Source organism: Raphanus sativus, chromosome 4 (assembly GCF_000801105.2).
Source record: "Raphanus sativus cultivar WK10039 chromosome 4, ASM80110v3, whole genome shotgun sequence".
In the NCBI taxonomy this organism is placed as follows: domain Eukaryota; kingdom Viridiplantae; phylum Streptophyta; class Magnoliopsida; order Brassicales; family Brassicaceae; genus Raphanus; species Raphanus sativus.
Window position 1 is genome coordinate 17,922,763 of NC_079514.1, and position 12,289 is coordinate 17,935,051.

At 31.2% G+C, this 12,289-nt stretch overlaps 1 protein-coding gene across 1 annotated transcript; it reads left to right on the forward strand.

Annotated features, from left to right (window-relative positions):
* Window positions 1-5,824: 5,824 nt before the first annotated feature.
* On the forward strand, window positions 5,825-8,169 carry LOC108853925 (protein PHLOEM PROTEIN 2-LIKE A8). The gene is made up of 3 exons (XM_018627407.2): window positions 5,825-6,390; window positions 7,323-7,526; window positions 7,614-8,169. The coding sequence occupies exons 1-3, from the start codon at window positions 5,840-5,842 to the stop codon at window positions 8,020-8,022; spliced, it is 1,164 nt and encodes a 387-aa protein (XP_018482909.2). The 5' UTR covers window positions 5,825-5,839; the 3' UTR covers window positions 8,023-8,169.
* The last annotated feature ends 4,120 nt before the right edge of the window (window positions 8,170-12,289 follow it).

A 12,289-nucleotide genomic window follows, 5' to 3' on the forward strand; every position in this document is an offset into this window, starting at 1 on the left:
TGCAAGTTCCGGGTTTGCACTCCGTATCTCAGCCATGTACCGTTAAAATCGTGAACCGTGTGCGCATAAGCAGCCCTTTCACCAAGTACATGAGATGTTTCCCTTTAAAACTTTTTGACATGTTATCTTGAAGGTGATAATAACATATTCCTCGGGTTGCCAAGGAAACACCTTCTCACACGCACTTTTAATGGCCGCGTTCCGGTCAGAGACTATCACCAGAGGCTTGTCATGAAGTATACACTAGCCAATTTTGTGAAAAAACCATTCCCAAGAAGGTTCATCTTCAGCATCCACGATCCCAAAGCCAATGGGAATATCTGAAAATTGCCATCTTGTGCGGCTTGCAACTAACATAACACCTCCATACTTTCCACTTAGGTGAGTTCCATCCACCACAATGACCCTTCTCTGATACTTAAAACCTTTGATAGAAGCTCCAAAGAGAGAAATAGATACTTAAATCTTTTCTCAGAATCAAGTTCTATAGCCGTGATAGAATCAGGATTTTGCAATGGAGATTTGCTCGAGATATGAAGGCAGACGCGAATACCCTTCTTCTGCTGATCCCTCAACCAATTTCTGTGCATATAACAGTGCTCTGTATGAAGGTGTGTAATCAAGCGTCATGCCAAACATGTTCTTCATTGCATCAGTGATATGCTGTGGGAGTTATCCCATCAATGATCCCAACACGATCAATTGAAAAGACTACCAACATACTTTGGAGTACAGTGTGTCTCCGCTGAGCGATTCGGTCTCCAATTGAGCATAAATGTTTTTCCACATACTTTGTTACCCAAAACGTGTTTGACCCATGTTTCACACTCGCTCTGATCTTCCATCCACAACCGCTAACCCGACATATTGCCACAGGAGAGTTTTTGTTGATTTGTATATTCTGAAAGAAAACCTACCCCCTCACTGCTGTCAACCGCAGCTCTGAAAGCAGTGCATCCTTTGCTAACAAAACTCTGGTTGACATAGATGCTGGTACAATCCGATTTTCCTCCTTCAATAGCATTTGTCTTAGCATATGTCTTTTCAATTTCTTCAAAACAAATATTATCATCATCTTCCTCGTCCTCATCTAGAACCTTTCCATAAAGACTGTAATCCCCACCATTCTGATCCGTTTCACACCAACAATAGTGTTATCAGCATCCTCCTCCCCATTTTCCTCCTCCCATTTTCCTCCTCCCCATCTTGATTTTCATCTTCAACAGACTCATTATCACCAACATCTTCAAAACATTCATCAGCCTCATCATTATCACCAACATCTTCTTTTCCCATTCACCAGCTTCATCATTATCACCAACATCTTCTTCCCATTCACACAGCTTCATCATTATCACCAGCTTCTTCTCTTTTCTCTGAAACCGTTTCCACTTGCTGCGGCTTGATACACAAAGACATACTCTATGCGTTTTGAGTATCTCGAGCAAGTTTCGAACTTGTCTATCACTGTAACATGAATGGGAGGACTGCTTGGAGTCATCATCATTTCTGCTGGTAATGAGTAGCTAATCTCCACAGTCACTGATCTCATGTCCAGGTTATAATCTTCTTGAGCCATTGCAACAAGTTCAGCATGTGTTGAATCTTCATTCAATAAAACAATCTTGCTCCTTTGAGATCATCAACCACAAAATCCCAACGGAAATCTCTCAACAACCATTCTCCATACACTGCATGTAACTTAAAAATCATCTGCAAATATTCAAAATAAAACACATTAGTAAACATAGAGAAAATGAAGAAGTTCAACAACATTATCGCAGACGACTTAGATTTAAGTCGTCCAGAAGACTTAAAGGTAAGTCGTCTAAAGAGGTCACTTTTGCAATTGAAAATTAAAAGGGACGACTTAATTCTAAGTCGTCCGGCTTTGTTTGTAAAAAAAAAAATTCAGACGACTTATATATAAGTCGTCTACGAAAAACGGGCTAGTTTTGCATTTGACCGAATCGTGTCAGATCTTTGACTATTTCTGGACGACTTATAAATCAGTCGTCTCTGGAAAATAAAAATTTCAATATTTTATTCAAACTAGACGACTTACACGTAAGTCGTCCCAGGTTAGTTTTGTAATTGAAAAAATAAAACTTGAAATTTAACTTTCTCCAGACGACTTAACTAAAAGTCGTCCAGCTAGACGACTTAATTTAAGGTCGTCCGGGATAAGCAAGGTTTGGACGACTTAATTGGGAAAAATTCTGGACGACTTTGCTTTCCCCGGACGACTTTAAATTAAGTCTTCTGACGGGACGACTTTATATTATGTCGTCTGGTAAAAATTAAATTATGAAGTTTTATTTTTCAACTACAAAACTAACCTAAGACGACTTACACGTAAGTCGTCTAGTTTAATAAAATATTGAAATTTTAACTTTCCGAGAGACGACTGAATTATAAGTCGTCCAGAAATAGTCAAAGATCTGACACGATTCGGTCAAATGCAAAACTAGCCTGTTTCTCGTAGACGACTTATATATAAGTCGTCTGGACTGTTTTTTTTCACCAAACAAAGCTGGACGACTTAGTTTAAGTCGTCCGTTTGACCAGAAGACTCATCAGTAAGTCTTCTACATACAGATGACTTACTTGTAAGTCTTCTACGCGAACAGATTTTGAAAAAAATTCAAATTCGTACCTTCAACTAGGTGAGATGACTTTGTTTGCACACAGGGTCTTCTCCAACCACCCAGAACCTCAAACGAAAGCAACCGTAAGTCAAAACGAAAGAAATATGGCTCCAAACAATTTTGAATCAAAAGCTTCAGTTTTTTGGATGAATATGGAGAGAAAGTGAAAGAAATGTTGTTTTTAGTTCATAACAATTGAAACAGAGAGAGTGTAAAGAGATTTACGTGCATTAAAGGGCATTAAAAGCTCCAAACAGTTCGTACAAGGTTGTTCCCACTATTCATGGCAGTGGCAATATTGTAAATACTTGAAGAAAATGAGGTTGAGACAGTAAAGAAGCCATTTTCGAAAAAAAAAAAAAAAAAGGGTTAATGGCATTTTCGTAGATAAAATGCAGATGTGGGGTTAAAAACTCAAAAAAAAAATGAGTCAAAAGAAAAGGTTAGTTTTCTGTTTGAATTCAAGTTTTGAGTCACTTTTGCAATAAGCCCTTGATATAATTTTTAATTTAATTAAAAATTGTGTAATTAATGATTTTTTGGAATCTATTTTCTAATTGGCTAAAAGGGGGTTTAATATATATTTTAATCTTAATTTTTAAATTAAAGACAAAAAGTTAATAACCTAAAATTGTAAGTATCTTGAAACAGATGGTGTAAATTGTGCATGGTAAGATAACAAATATACTATCTGGATGAAATGGTTAGGAGTCTAGAAGTTTAGTGTTAGAAGCAATGTTCAAATCCTATTTGTTGCAAAATTTTCATTAAAATTAGTGCTAAGACAAGGTAGTATTGGAAAAGTTAAAACTGTCAAATACAGCACCTATATACGACAGAAACTGCGGATAAAGTTGCAAAAATACTACATTGTTGCGCAAAAACCCTTGTTTTCAATTATTTATTTAAAAAAACTGAAAATCATGAATTATATTTTATATCTAAACGAAATGAAACTATTTTCTGTTTATAGATAAAAATTATGAATTATATTTTATATTTTTCATTTTAAATGTTTTTAGTGTTTTATTATAAAAATGAGTTTTAATAAGTGGTTGGTATAAAAAAAATTTGGGCAACCACTAAAAGTAAACATGTTTAATCTATCCAAAATTAACCTAACACTTTCACCAATTAAAAGCTGCCATGCGTGGCTCATCAAAACTTTTTAACAAGTTTAAAGTTTCATCAAAACTTTTTAACAAGTTTAAAATCAACACCTTCGTCTTATTGTGTTAATAAAGAACAAACAATTTAACCCCTCTTTGGAAACTCGGTAGGTGCTATACGTGTGTTCGGGTTGGGCCTAGTTTTAAGCGGGGATTAAGCGGAAATTACGCGGAGCCTAGTTTTAAAAATCAGAGATTAAGCGGGGATTACGCTGAACCTAGTTTTAAATTTATTTTATATTTTTTTAAATACATGTATTATAAATATATAATATGTGGTTTATGCGTAAGTCTCCAAAAAAATTTTAATGGCGTAGTGGTTGCTGCCCTAAATTTGTGTCTCTCTAACCTGGGTTCGACTACCCCCTTCCCTCTGTTTTGCCTTTTTACAAAAAAAAACAAGTGGTATTTTTGTAAATATCTTATCATCTTCCTCATTTATTTTTCTGGGTTTTCAGGGTTTTGCAACGTTTTTGTTAGTCATCATATTTTTTTCTTTCTAATCTTCATCATTGTTGCGTTTTAATCATGTTTAACACTCTAAAATATAGATTAGCTGTATATTAACAGATTTCGAGTGGTAGAATGACGAAAACAAAGATTTTTTTGTACAATCCGCCTATTTCACCGAGTTGGAGCTAATCGTCACGGTCAGGGACCGCCGAGCGTTTAACCGCCGCAAATCCGGGTACGGCGGCCGTGTTTTATAACAGGGAATTTAACTAAGTGGTCTTGGTTTATGGTCTAGTGGTAAAAGGATTCCGGCTGAAGCTTTCTCCATGGGTTCGATTCCCCTTCAATGGCAAGAAAACCCGGATTTCCATAGACTTCGTAGTGATTAGTCTTTGAGTTTAGAAAAATTTAAAATTACATTACGGTTATAAAAAGAAAAAGAAAAACAACTGTTGGATGAATAATTCAACACCCTCAATGCACTGGTCCAACAACAACATAAAATTATGTACACCAACAAATTATAAACAATGAGAAATGAGAGAAGAGTTGTTGTGGTTGTGAAGATGTGAGTTAGCAAGATGTAGAATTTTTACATCTTCGTAACATCTCTCATATTTTGAAGTAAAAGTATCTCCAATTTCACTATACATTTATTATATAATAAAAATTGAATTATTAGAATAATTTTTTTAATTTTACCAATAATTCATTTTCAACTACAAAATAAAGTGAAACTAGGGCAAAACTTCGTTAAATTATAGATTTGTTCATTCTTTTAAAAAAAATCTGAGTAGTACATTGCAAATGTTTTCATTGTTTTTTACTTCTTTTAACCCCTATTCGTAAGACATTTTCGAAATGTGTTATGTGTAAAACTATGAAAACTACTTCATTTTACGGTATATGTGGATTAAATTTTATGAACATAAAATTATATTATTCTTATTCGATGATATGGTGCATACAGTAATATAACTGCATTTTAAGTGTAAAATGAAAAAATAACACCAATATATTTAGAAATACTAAGAAAATTAAAGATAAAGTTCAGTGTGAATAAAAAATATACAATATATTTATTATATTTATATAAAATGTATGTATATATTAATTTTAAATTTTTATTTTTATTGAGACCATATATTTACATAAAGTTTTGTTAATATATTATTATATTTTATCGAATTATGTAAAATTTTACACTGATCTAACTTCAAATATGTAAAATTTATAGTATTTAATATTTTATTGAATATTAATTTAAGAGTTTCTACTGTATATAAAGACAACTATATTTCTATGATATTGACTATTCTTTTTTTTTTCTTTTTGGCATCAATTGACTATTCTTTTAAAAGGATATTATTCTATTTTATTCTGGCACGAAAGAAGATTCATTGATTGTGTAAGAAGTGCTCTTGGTTGATCAAAAAAGTAAATGCATTAATTGAAAAACGAGTTATATACCAAATCGTAAACTGCACGTTTGATTTTTCGTCATTTTGTGAATTACCAATCAATGGATGACAGTTCACACGGATCGGTTTCTTTTATATAACCGACAACATGAAGGCTCGTCTTTCTTCTAAGCAGACTCTCTTTGGAGTTTTGGGACTCAAGAAAATCTCTCACATGGCTTCTTCTTCTGTTATGGGACAAGTGAGTACGGCAATGCAACCTCAAGTCTTCATAAACTTCCGCGGATCTGAGCTGCGGAGAAGCTTCATAGCCTTTCTCGAGCCTGCCATGAGAGAAGCAAATATAAACGTCTTCATAGACGAACTAGAGCTTATGGGCACAGACCTAGAAAACCTTTTGGTGAGGATTGAGGAATCAAAGGTCGCACTGGCGATCTTCTCTAGGGATTACACCAGCTCGGTATGGTGTCTCGACGAGCTTGTCAAGATTAAGGAATGTAAGGATCAGCGCGGTCTTAAAGTGATTCCCATCTTCTACAAGCTTGAACCTTCAGTCGTGAAATATCTTCAAGGAAGCTTTGGCGATAATTTCAGGAATCTGAAGCGCAATCATCAACACGAGCCTCTGAAAACCCAAAAATGGGAGGAAGCTTTAACTTCCATTACTGAAACAATTGGGATGCGCTTGCCAGAACAAAGGTTTTTCTTTGGTCTTTGATAGTAAGAACTATATATCCCCTTTATGGTTTATAGGTTTTTGGAGTTTTATTATAAATAGGTTATTAGTTGCTGTTTTTGACTAAATAAATAGGTTATTTTCATTGGGTGTTGTCACTGATTAAATTTATTAAGCTTTTGTAGCTTTTCTCCCGCTTACGGTAGGCTGCTTCTTAAGAGTATTGAGGTCTAAATGAACCTTAGAAGTTTTGGTTTAGCTAGATGATTCTCTAACTAAATTAACATATAATCTTGCATATTTTCTAACTTTTGGGTGTACTTATTAAGTTTGAATTTATCCTTCACATATATGATATATCATATATATTTGAGCTTAAAAGCTTAATTATTTTTTCTTTTAAAATAAACAAAATGATAAACCTGTTTTAGTGTTAACAAACGTAAAAGCTACATCTAGATATATATGAACATGAGAGCATGTGGCTGTTACTTACCCTTCATTTTTGACTAGTGATATAACACCTTTTGTGTTCTCAAGTTTTATGTCAAGCTTAAGACCAATGTATTTTGTTACTTTTGTTTCTAAAAACAGGAGAATTTTGTAATAATGGTAAAGTTTATTTCATGCATTTCTGTAAAATAGCAATTTGTAAATATAGAGTAAACAATATATAGAGAAATGATAAATCTTCTCCTATATATAGAAGAAGAAATAGCAGTTAGATGAAAAAATAGAGATGGTATAAACGTTTTTATTTCTAAATGTTATAACAGACAATAATATAGAGATGAATTAATGCTTTAATTCTAAATGTTATTACAGACCAAAATATCGAAATGTAAAGACGTTTTTTCGACAAAAAGGCTCTTTATCTGTAAATTCTTTAGCTATGACTTCAGTCACGACAAACTAGTTGATCCATTGATATCGTGCGACTTGTATTGTATGACAGTGACAGGTCCGATAAAGAGTTCATAAATTCAATCGTGGAAGAGGTTAAAAAATTGCTGGCGAGTATCCCCATTGTAGAAAAACCTCCAAGAGAAGTAAAGAACCAGTCAAGCGGACTTTTCTTTGTCCCTGCAAGGAGACTTGAAATTACTCATTCGGAGAATCCTGAAAACTGGACATGGAGTTCTATCTACGATGGGCAAAGGTAGTATTTAAAATCTTTTCTTTTGTAATTTCCCTCCTCAAGGGGTTAAACTATATTTACTAAAACTAGACCTGATTATGTTTGCAGCAAAGCAGACATTGAAGTGGCAACGCTGATTAAGGTGTACTGGCTACATATAACCGGGAATTTTCACACAAGGAAGCTAACACCGGGGACAAAGTACGAGGTAGTGTTCATTTTGAACTTAGATGATACAGCATCCGGATGGGAGGAGCCAGTAACCCTAAAGCTGAAGCTGGAACATCGTGGTGGACGCCAGAGTATACAGGAGCGTACTCTGAGCTTAGATGACTACATTGACGACGGCAATAATTGGGTGGATATTCAAGTTGGAGATTTTGAGGCACCGCCAAAGAGTGCGGCCGCCAAGATCTTCTTTTCTTTGCATCAATACGTTGACACTGATCGGAAAGATGGCCTCGTGGTAAAAGGTGTTGCAATACGCCCCAAGGCCATGGACCATGTCACTATATGAATGGAGAATCATACTTGATCTTTTAATATCTAATTCAGTTTTTCCTTTATGAAACGTGGTTTACGTCGCCTACTTTATTTGTTAGCTGATGAACCTTTGTTTGGTTTTATCCATTACTTTTTTATAATTGCATTCATAATTTAGTTTCTTGAGTATAAGGTTTGGGTTTGTGAGGTTACATAATCGTGCAAACAAGGAATTGTGAAAGTGGTCAATAGCTTATAAGAAAACTCACAGTCTCAAATACTAATAAGTACTTGGGATTTGGTTTTCAAGAAGATCAGAATTCAGAAGTTGCGACCCTCGGGCTTCAGGTGAGATGTATATATATATATTTTAGCGGTCCTGATGCTTTCGTGACAATCATTGGAGAACATTGTGATCTTGCATGCTCAATTGGTGGACAGCATCGGGGAAATGTATTACATCGTAATTAAACCAACATGGATTTCACAACTCTTAATATCCCAAAACACTACGATCGGGGTCTTCGTCTATCCACCTCAAACTCCCATCTAAGGGGTGGATACCTTCGGAGTCGGCAATTGGGTATTTAGGATTTCGGGTATTTTGATATAGGTGAATAGCATGTTTGGGTATCTATGTACTTCGGATCGGGTTCAGGTATTTTTAGTTTGGGTTTCGGTTATTTCTGGTCGGATTAAGATATTTAGGTGATGATTGTTTTCCTAGTTTTTAGATTTTAGTTTCTGGTTTTTGGTTTTTAGATTTTGGCTTCTAGATTTTAGTTTTTGATTTTTGGTTTTTTATTTTGCAGTAAATTTTGGTTTTTGGAGAATCATGAATGGTTGTTTTAGATTTTGATTTTTAGTTCTTGGTTTTTGATTTTAAAATTAGTAAAATAAATTAGTAATAATAGTAAAAATTTATTGTCAAAATAATAAAATAGAAAAAACTATCATCAAAACAGTCATCAAATTATTTTAATACAAAAACTACAAATACAAATTAGAACTTTCAAAATCACATATTTTTGCAGAAAATTTATAATACATATATTTATTAATAGTAACTAAATAGATTCAATTGTATGCGTAGAATTTTACTATATATGAATTAGTTTCATATAAAAATTAGAATAAAATACATAAATAATAGTTTCAAATTTTTTATAAATATTTATAAAGTTGTATAAATAAGTCTACATATATGGTAAAGTAAATAAATAATAATTATTTTTTAAAACTAATATATTTATTAATAATTAATTTTTCAAAATTAACTATCTAAATCTACACATATTGTATAATAAATAATAATTAATTTTTTAAAAAACTAACAGAATAATTATATTTTTTAAAAAAATGACAGAAGAATAAAATTTATATTATTCAGCTATTGTATATAAATTTATAGCAAAATTTTAAAAATACAAAATTAATTAAAAATGTAACAAATTTACTATAAAAATTATGTTACAAATATTGATTAAAACATAACAATTCTTGCTTATAAAAGTAGTGTAGTTAAAACCTACACAAGTTTTTTTTAAACTAAAATTCTAAAGTTTATGTGTATTTTGTCTGTGTTCCGTAGAATACTATGTGTAGGTTTTATATGATTTACTACATAATTAAAGTTGTTATTTTTTAAAAGAAGAAGAACATCAATTTTTTGGACGTGCTTGTTGTAGAGAAAACCAAGAAAATGTAGATTTTAGATTTTAGGAAGAAAGTAGTGATAAGAGCCAAAAACTAGTTTCCCTAAAAAATAGGAAATCTATTTGATCAAAATCATGATTGGACAAAAAACAGTTTTTGGAAAATCAAAAACTAAAAACCAGTTTAGAAACTACAAACAATCAACCTCTAGATTTTAAAAGAAAAAAAAATTAATTTTTCATTTTTTAAATTTCTTGTATTTAAAAAGTTAGCTTTCAATTAACTTATTTTTTTATTTTTAATAGATTGAATGATTAATAGATTTGGAAGTAACATTTCAGAAATAAATAGATATTAATTTGGCTATTATTTTTAGAATTTGGATATAATTTTTGTTAATACATGAAACAAAAAGTTTGATAGTTATTTTAAGTGAGTATCAAATCATTTTTTCCGTAATTATATGATCTTAAAATATGTATAACATTAATATAAATATTTTAAATAATACGAAAGATGTAAACTAGAAATATAAGGGTAAATATAAATATGTTTGGTTATCTTCGGATATCCATTCGGGGCCGGATATAATCCGTTCAGGTTCGGATATTCAATCTCTCATTATTCAATACATGTTCAGGTATTTTGCTATTTTGATTTCGGTTCAATTTTTTTGGATTGGAATCGAATACGGATTTGGGTATTGGATAAAATGACCACCCATGTACCCATCCATCTCCGTGTTAAAGTTTTAAAACCTAAAAACAAAAAAATAAGTTTTCCTTATAGCAATTATTCAAAAATATTATTCTTTTATTAAATAATAAAAAATTCAACATTTTGATATTATTTTTTTAGATTTAAGCTTCATTAGTTTTCTTACAATAAGCCATATTTATAAATATAAACACAGTAACTTTATTGTTTACTAAATATTTTTAAAATGATATTCATTAATATTGATTGACAAAATAAATTATTTATAAAAATACAAACGTTTATATATTAATTATGTCGAATAAGTTATAAAATTACACAATATAAAATCAAACTATAAAAATATATTTAATCACTTTATCATATAAATCAAATATACACAACTATAATAGTAAAAAAATATTCACCACGGAGGCACATATCAAATTTTAGTGTTATTATTATGAAAAAAACAAAATAAATTTGTGTACATATAAATAGAGGGCAGTTTACAAAAAGGAAACCCGATAATTTGATTTGAAATGCAAAACTATATCACATATTCAATCAAATGCAAATATAACACTAAAATTACGTAACTGTCCTCATATGACCAAAAAGAAAACTTATAAATATTTTTATGAGTAAAGCTTTGAGAAGTCTGAAGAAACAGTCAACCTTGCTAAAAAGTCCTTTTGAAGAAATCTGCTTTGGAAAAATTAGTGGCCATTGCTATTAAATATTTTAGAGACCTGTTTTGCAACTTCAAACCCACATCTCATTGAGGAGACCTTAGCCAATATCACGGTAACAATTTCTGACCAACTGATGCAGATCTTACGCCTCCTGTTTCGGAATGGGGAGTAAAACTGCCTTTATTTGCAATGCATCGAAAGAAGCACCTGGACCGGATAGCCTCACAGTCCTATTTTATCAAAAATTATAGGATATTGTGGAAGAATAATATAAAAATTGGTGCGGTCAATTACATTATTGGTGTCCTTGTAATAGGGTCCATAAGATATATACATACACATATTTTTTTTTAAGGACTTTAGTATAAGGAAACCAATAATGATGCTCTTACTGCATAGTGCTTCAACATGAGTAAACTTGAATGTTGAACAAAGGTGTGGTGTATACCCCATCCTCTTTATTATTTTTTAAAAATAATTAATTCAAAATTTATGTCCACCAACTAAATATACATTATAGGAGATACTCCATAAAAATAAAGTTTGATCCACCTTTAAGGACGAATAGATTTTGATCCGCGCTTCCGAAGCGCAGGTATTATTTTTCATTTTTATGAAAAATATTATTTGTTTGTAAATTATTGAATGTATTTATCTTATTAAAACTTTCCTTATAATAAATTCGACATATTAGAGTGCCTCTGGTAAACTATATGTTTCTCTGATTTTATTTTATTCATTTTCAATTAATATATTTATTTGGCTTATTGTTAAAATAAATGATTTTAGAATATAACTGTACAATACTTTTACATTGATATTTTGTTTAAACAATGTGACATATTTCTATATTAATTAAATATTTACATTGTAATTTGTATACAATTCAACATATTTGTCTAATTTGTTGTTAAAAAGAAATGATTTTGAATTCAAATATACAGTACTTTTTTATTGTTTTTTCTTCAGTTCATATAATTTTTTTAAATAAATTTCTTTCAATATAAGCTATATCAAAAATTAGTCAACTAAAGAATCTATAAACAATTATTTACATAGCAATATAACATATTTATATATAAATTCAGTTTAATATATAAATTATTTATTACTGCCATATTTAAAATGAAAGTTTATTGATATATTCTTAGGTTGCTACAAAGCAACCCGTACCGAAAATGATCCAACTCGAACCTCCTACGATATTTATAATATTCGAATGATATTTATTTAATTTAAAAATCTAGGGGAAAA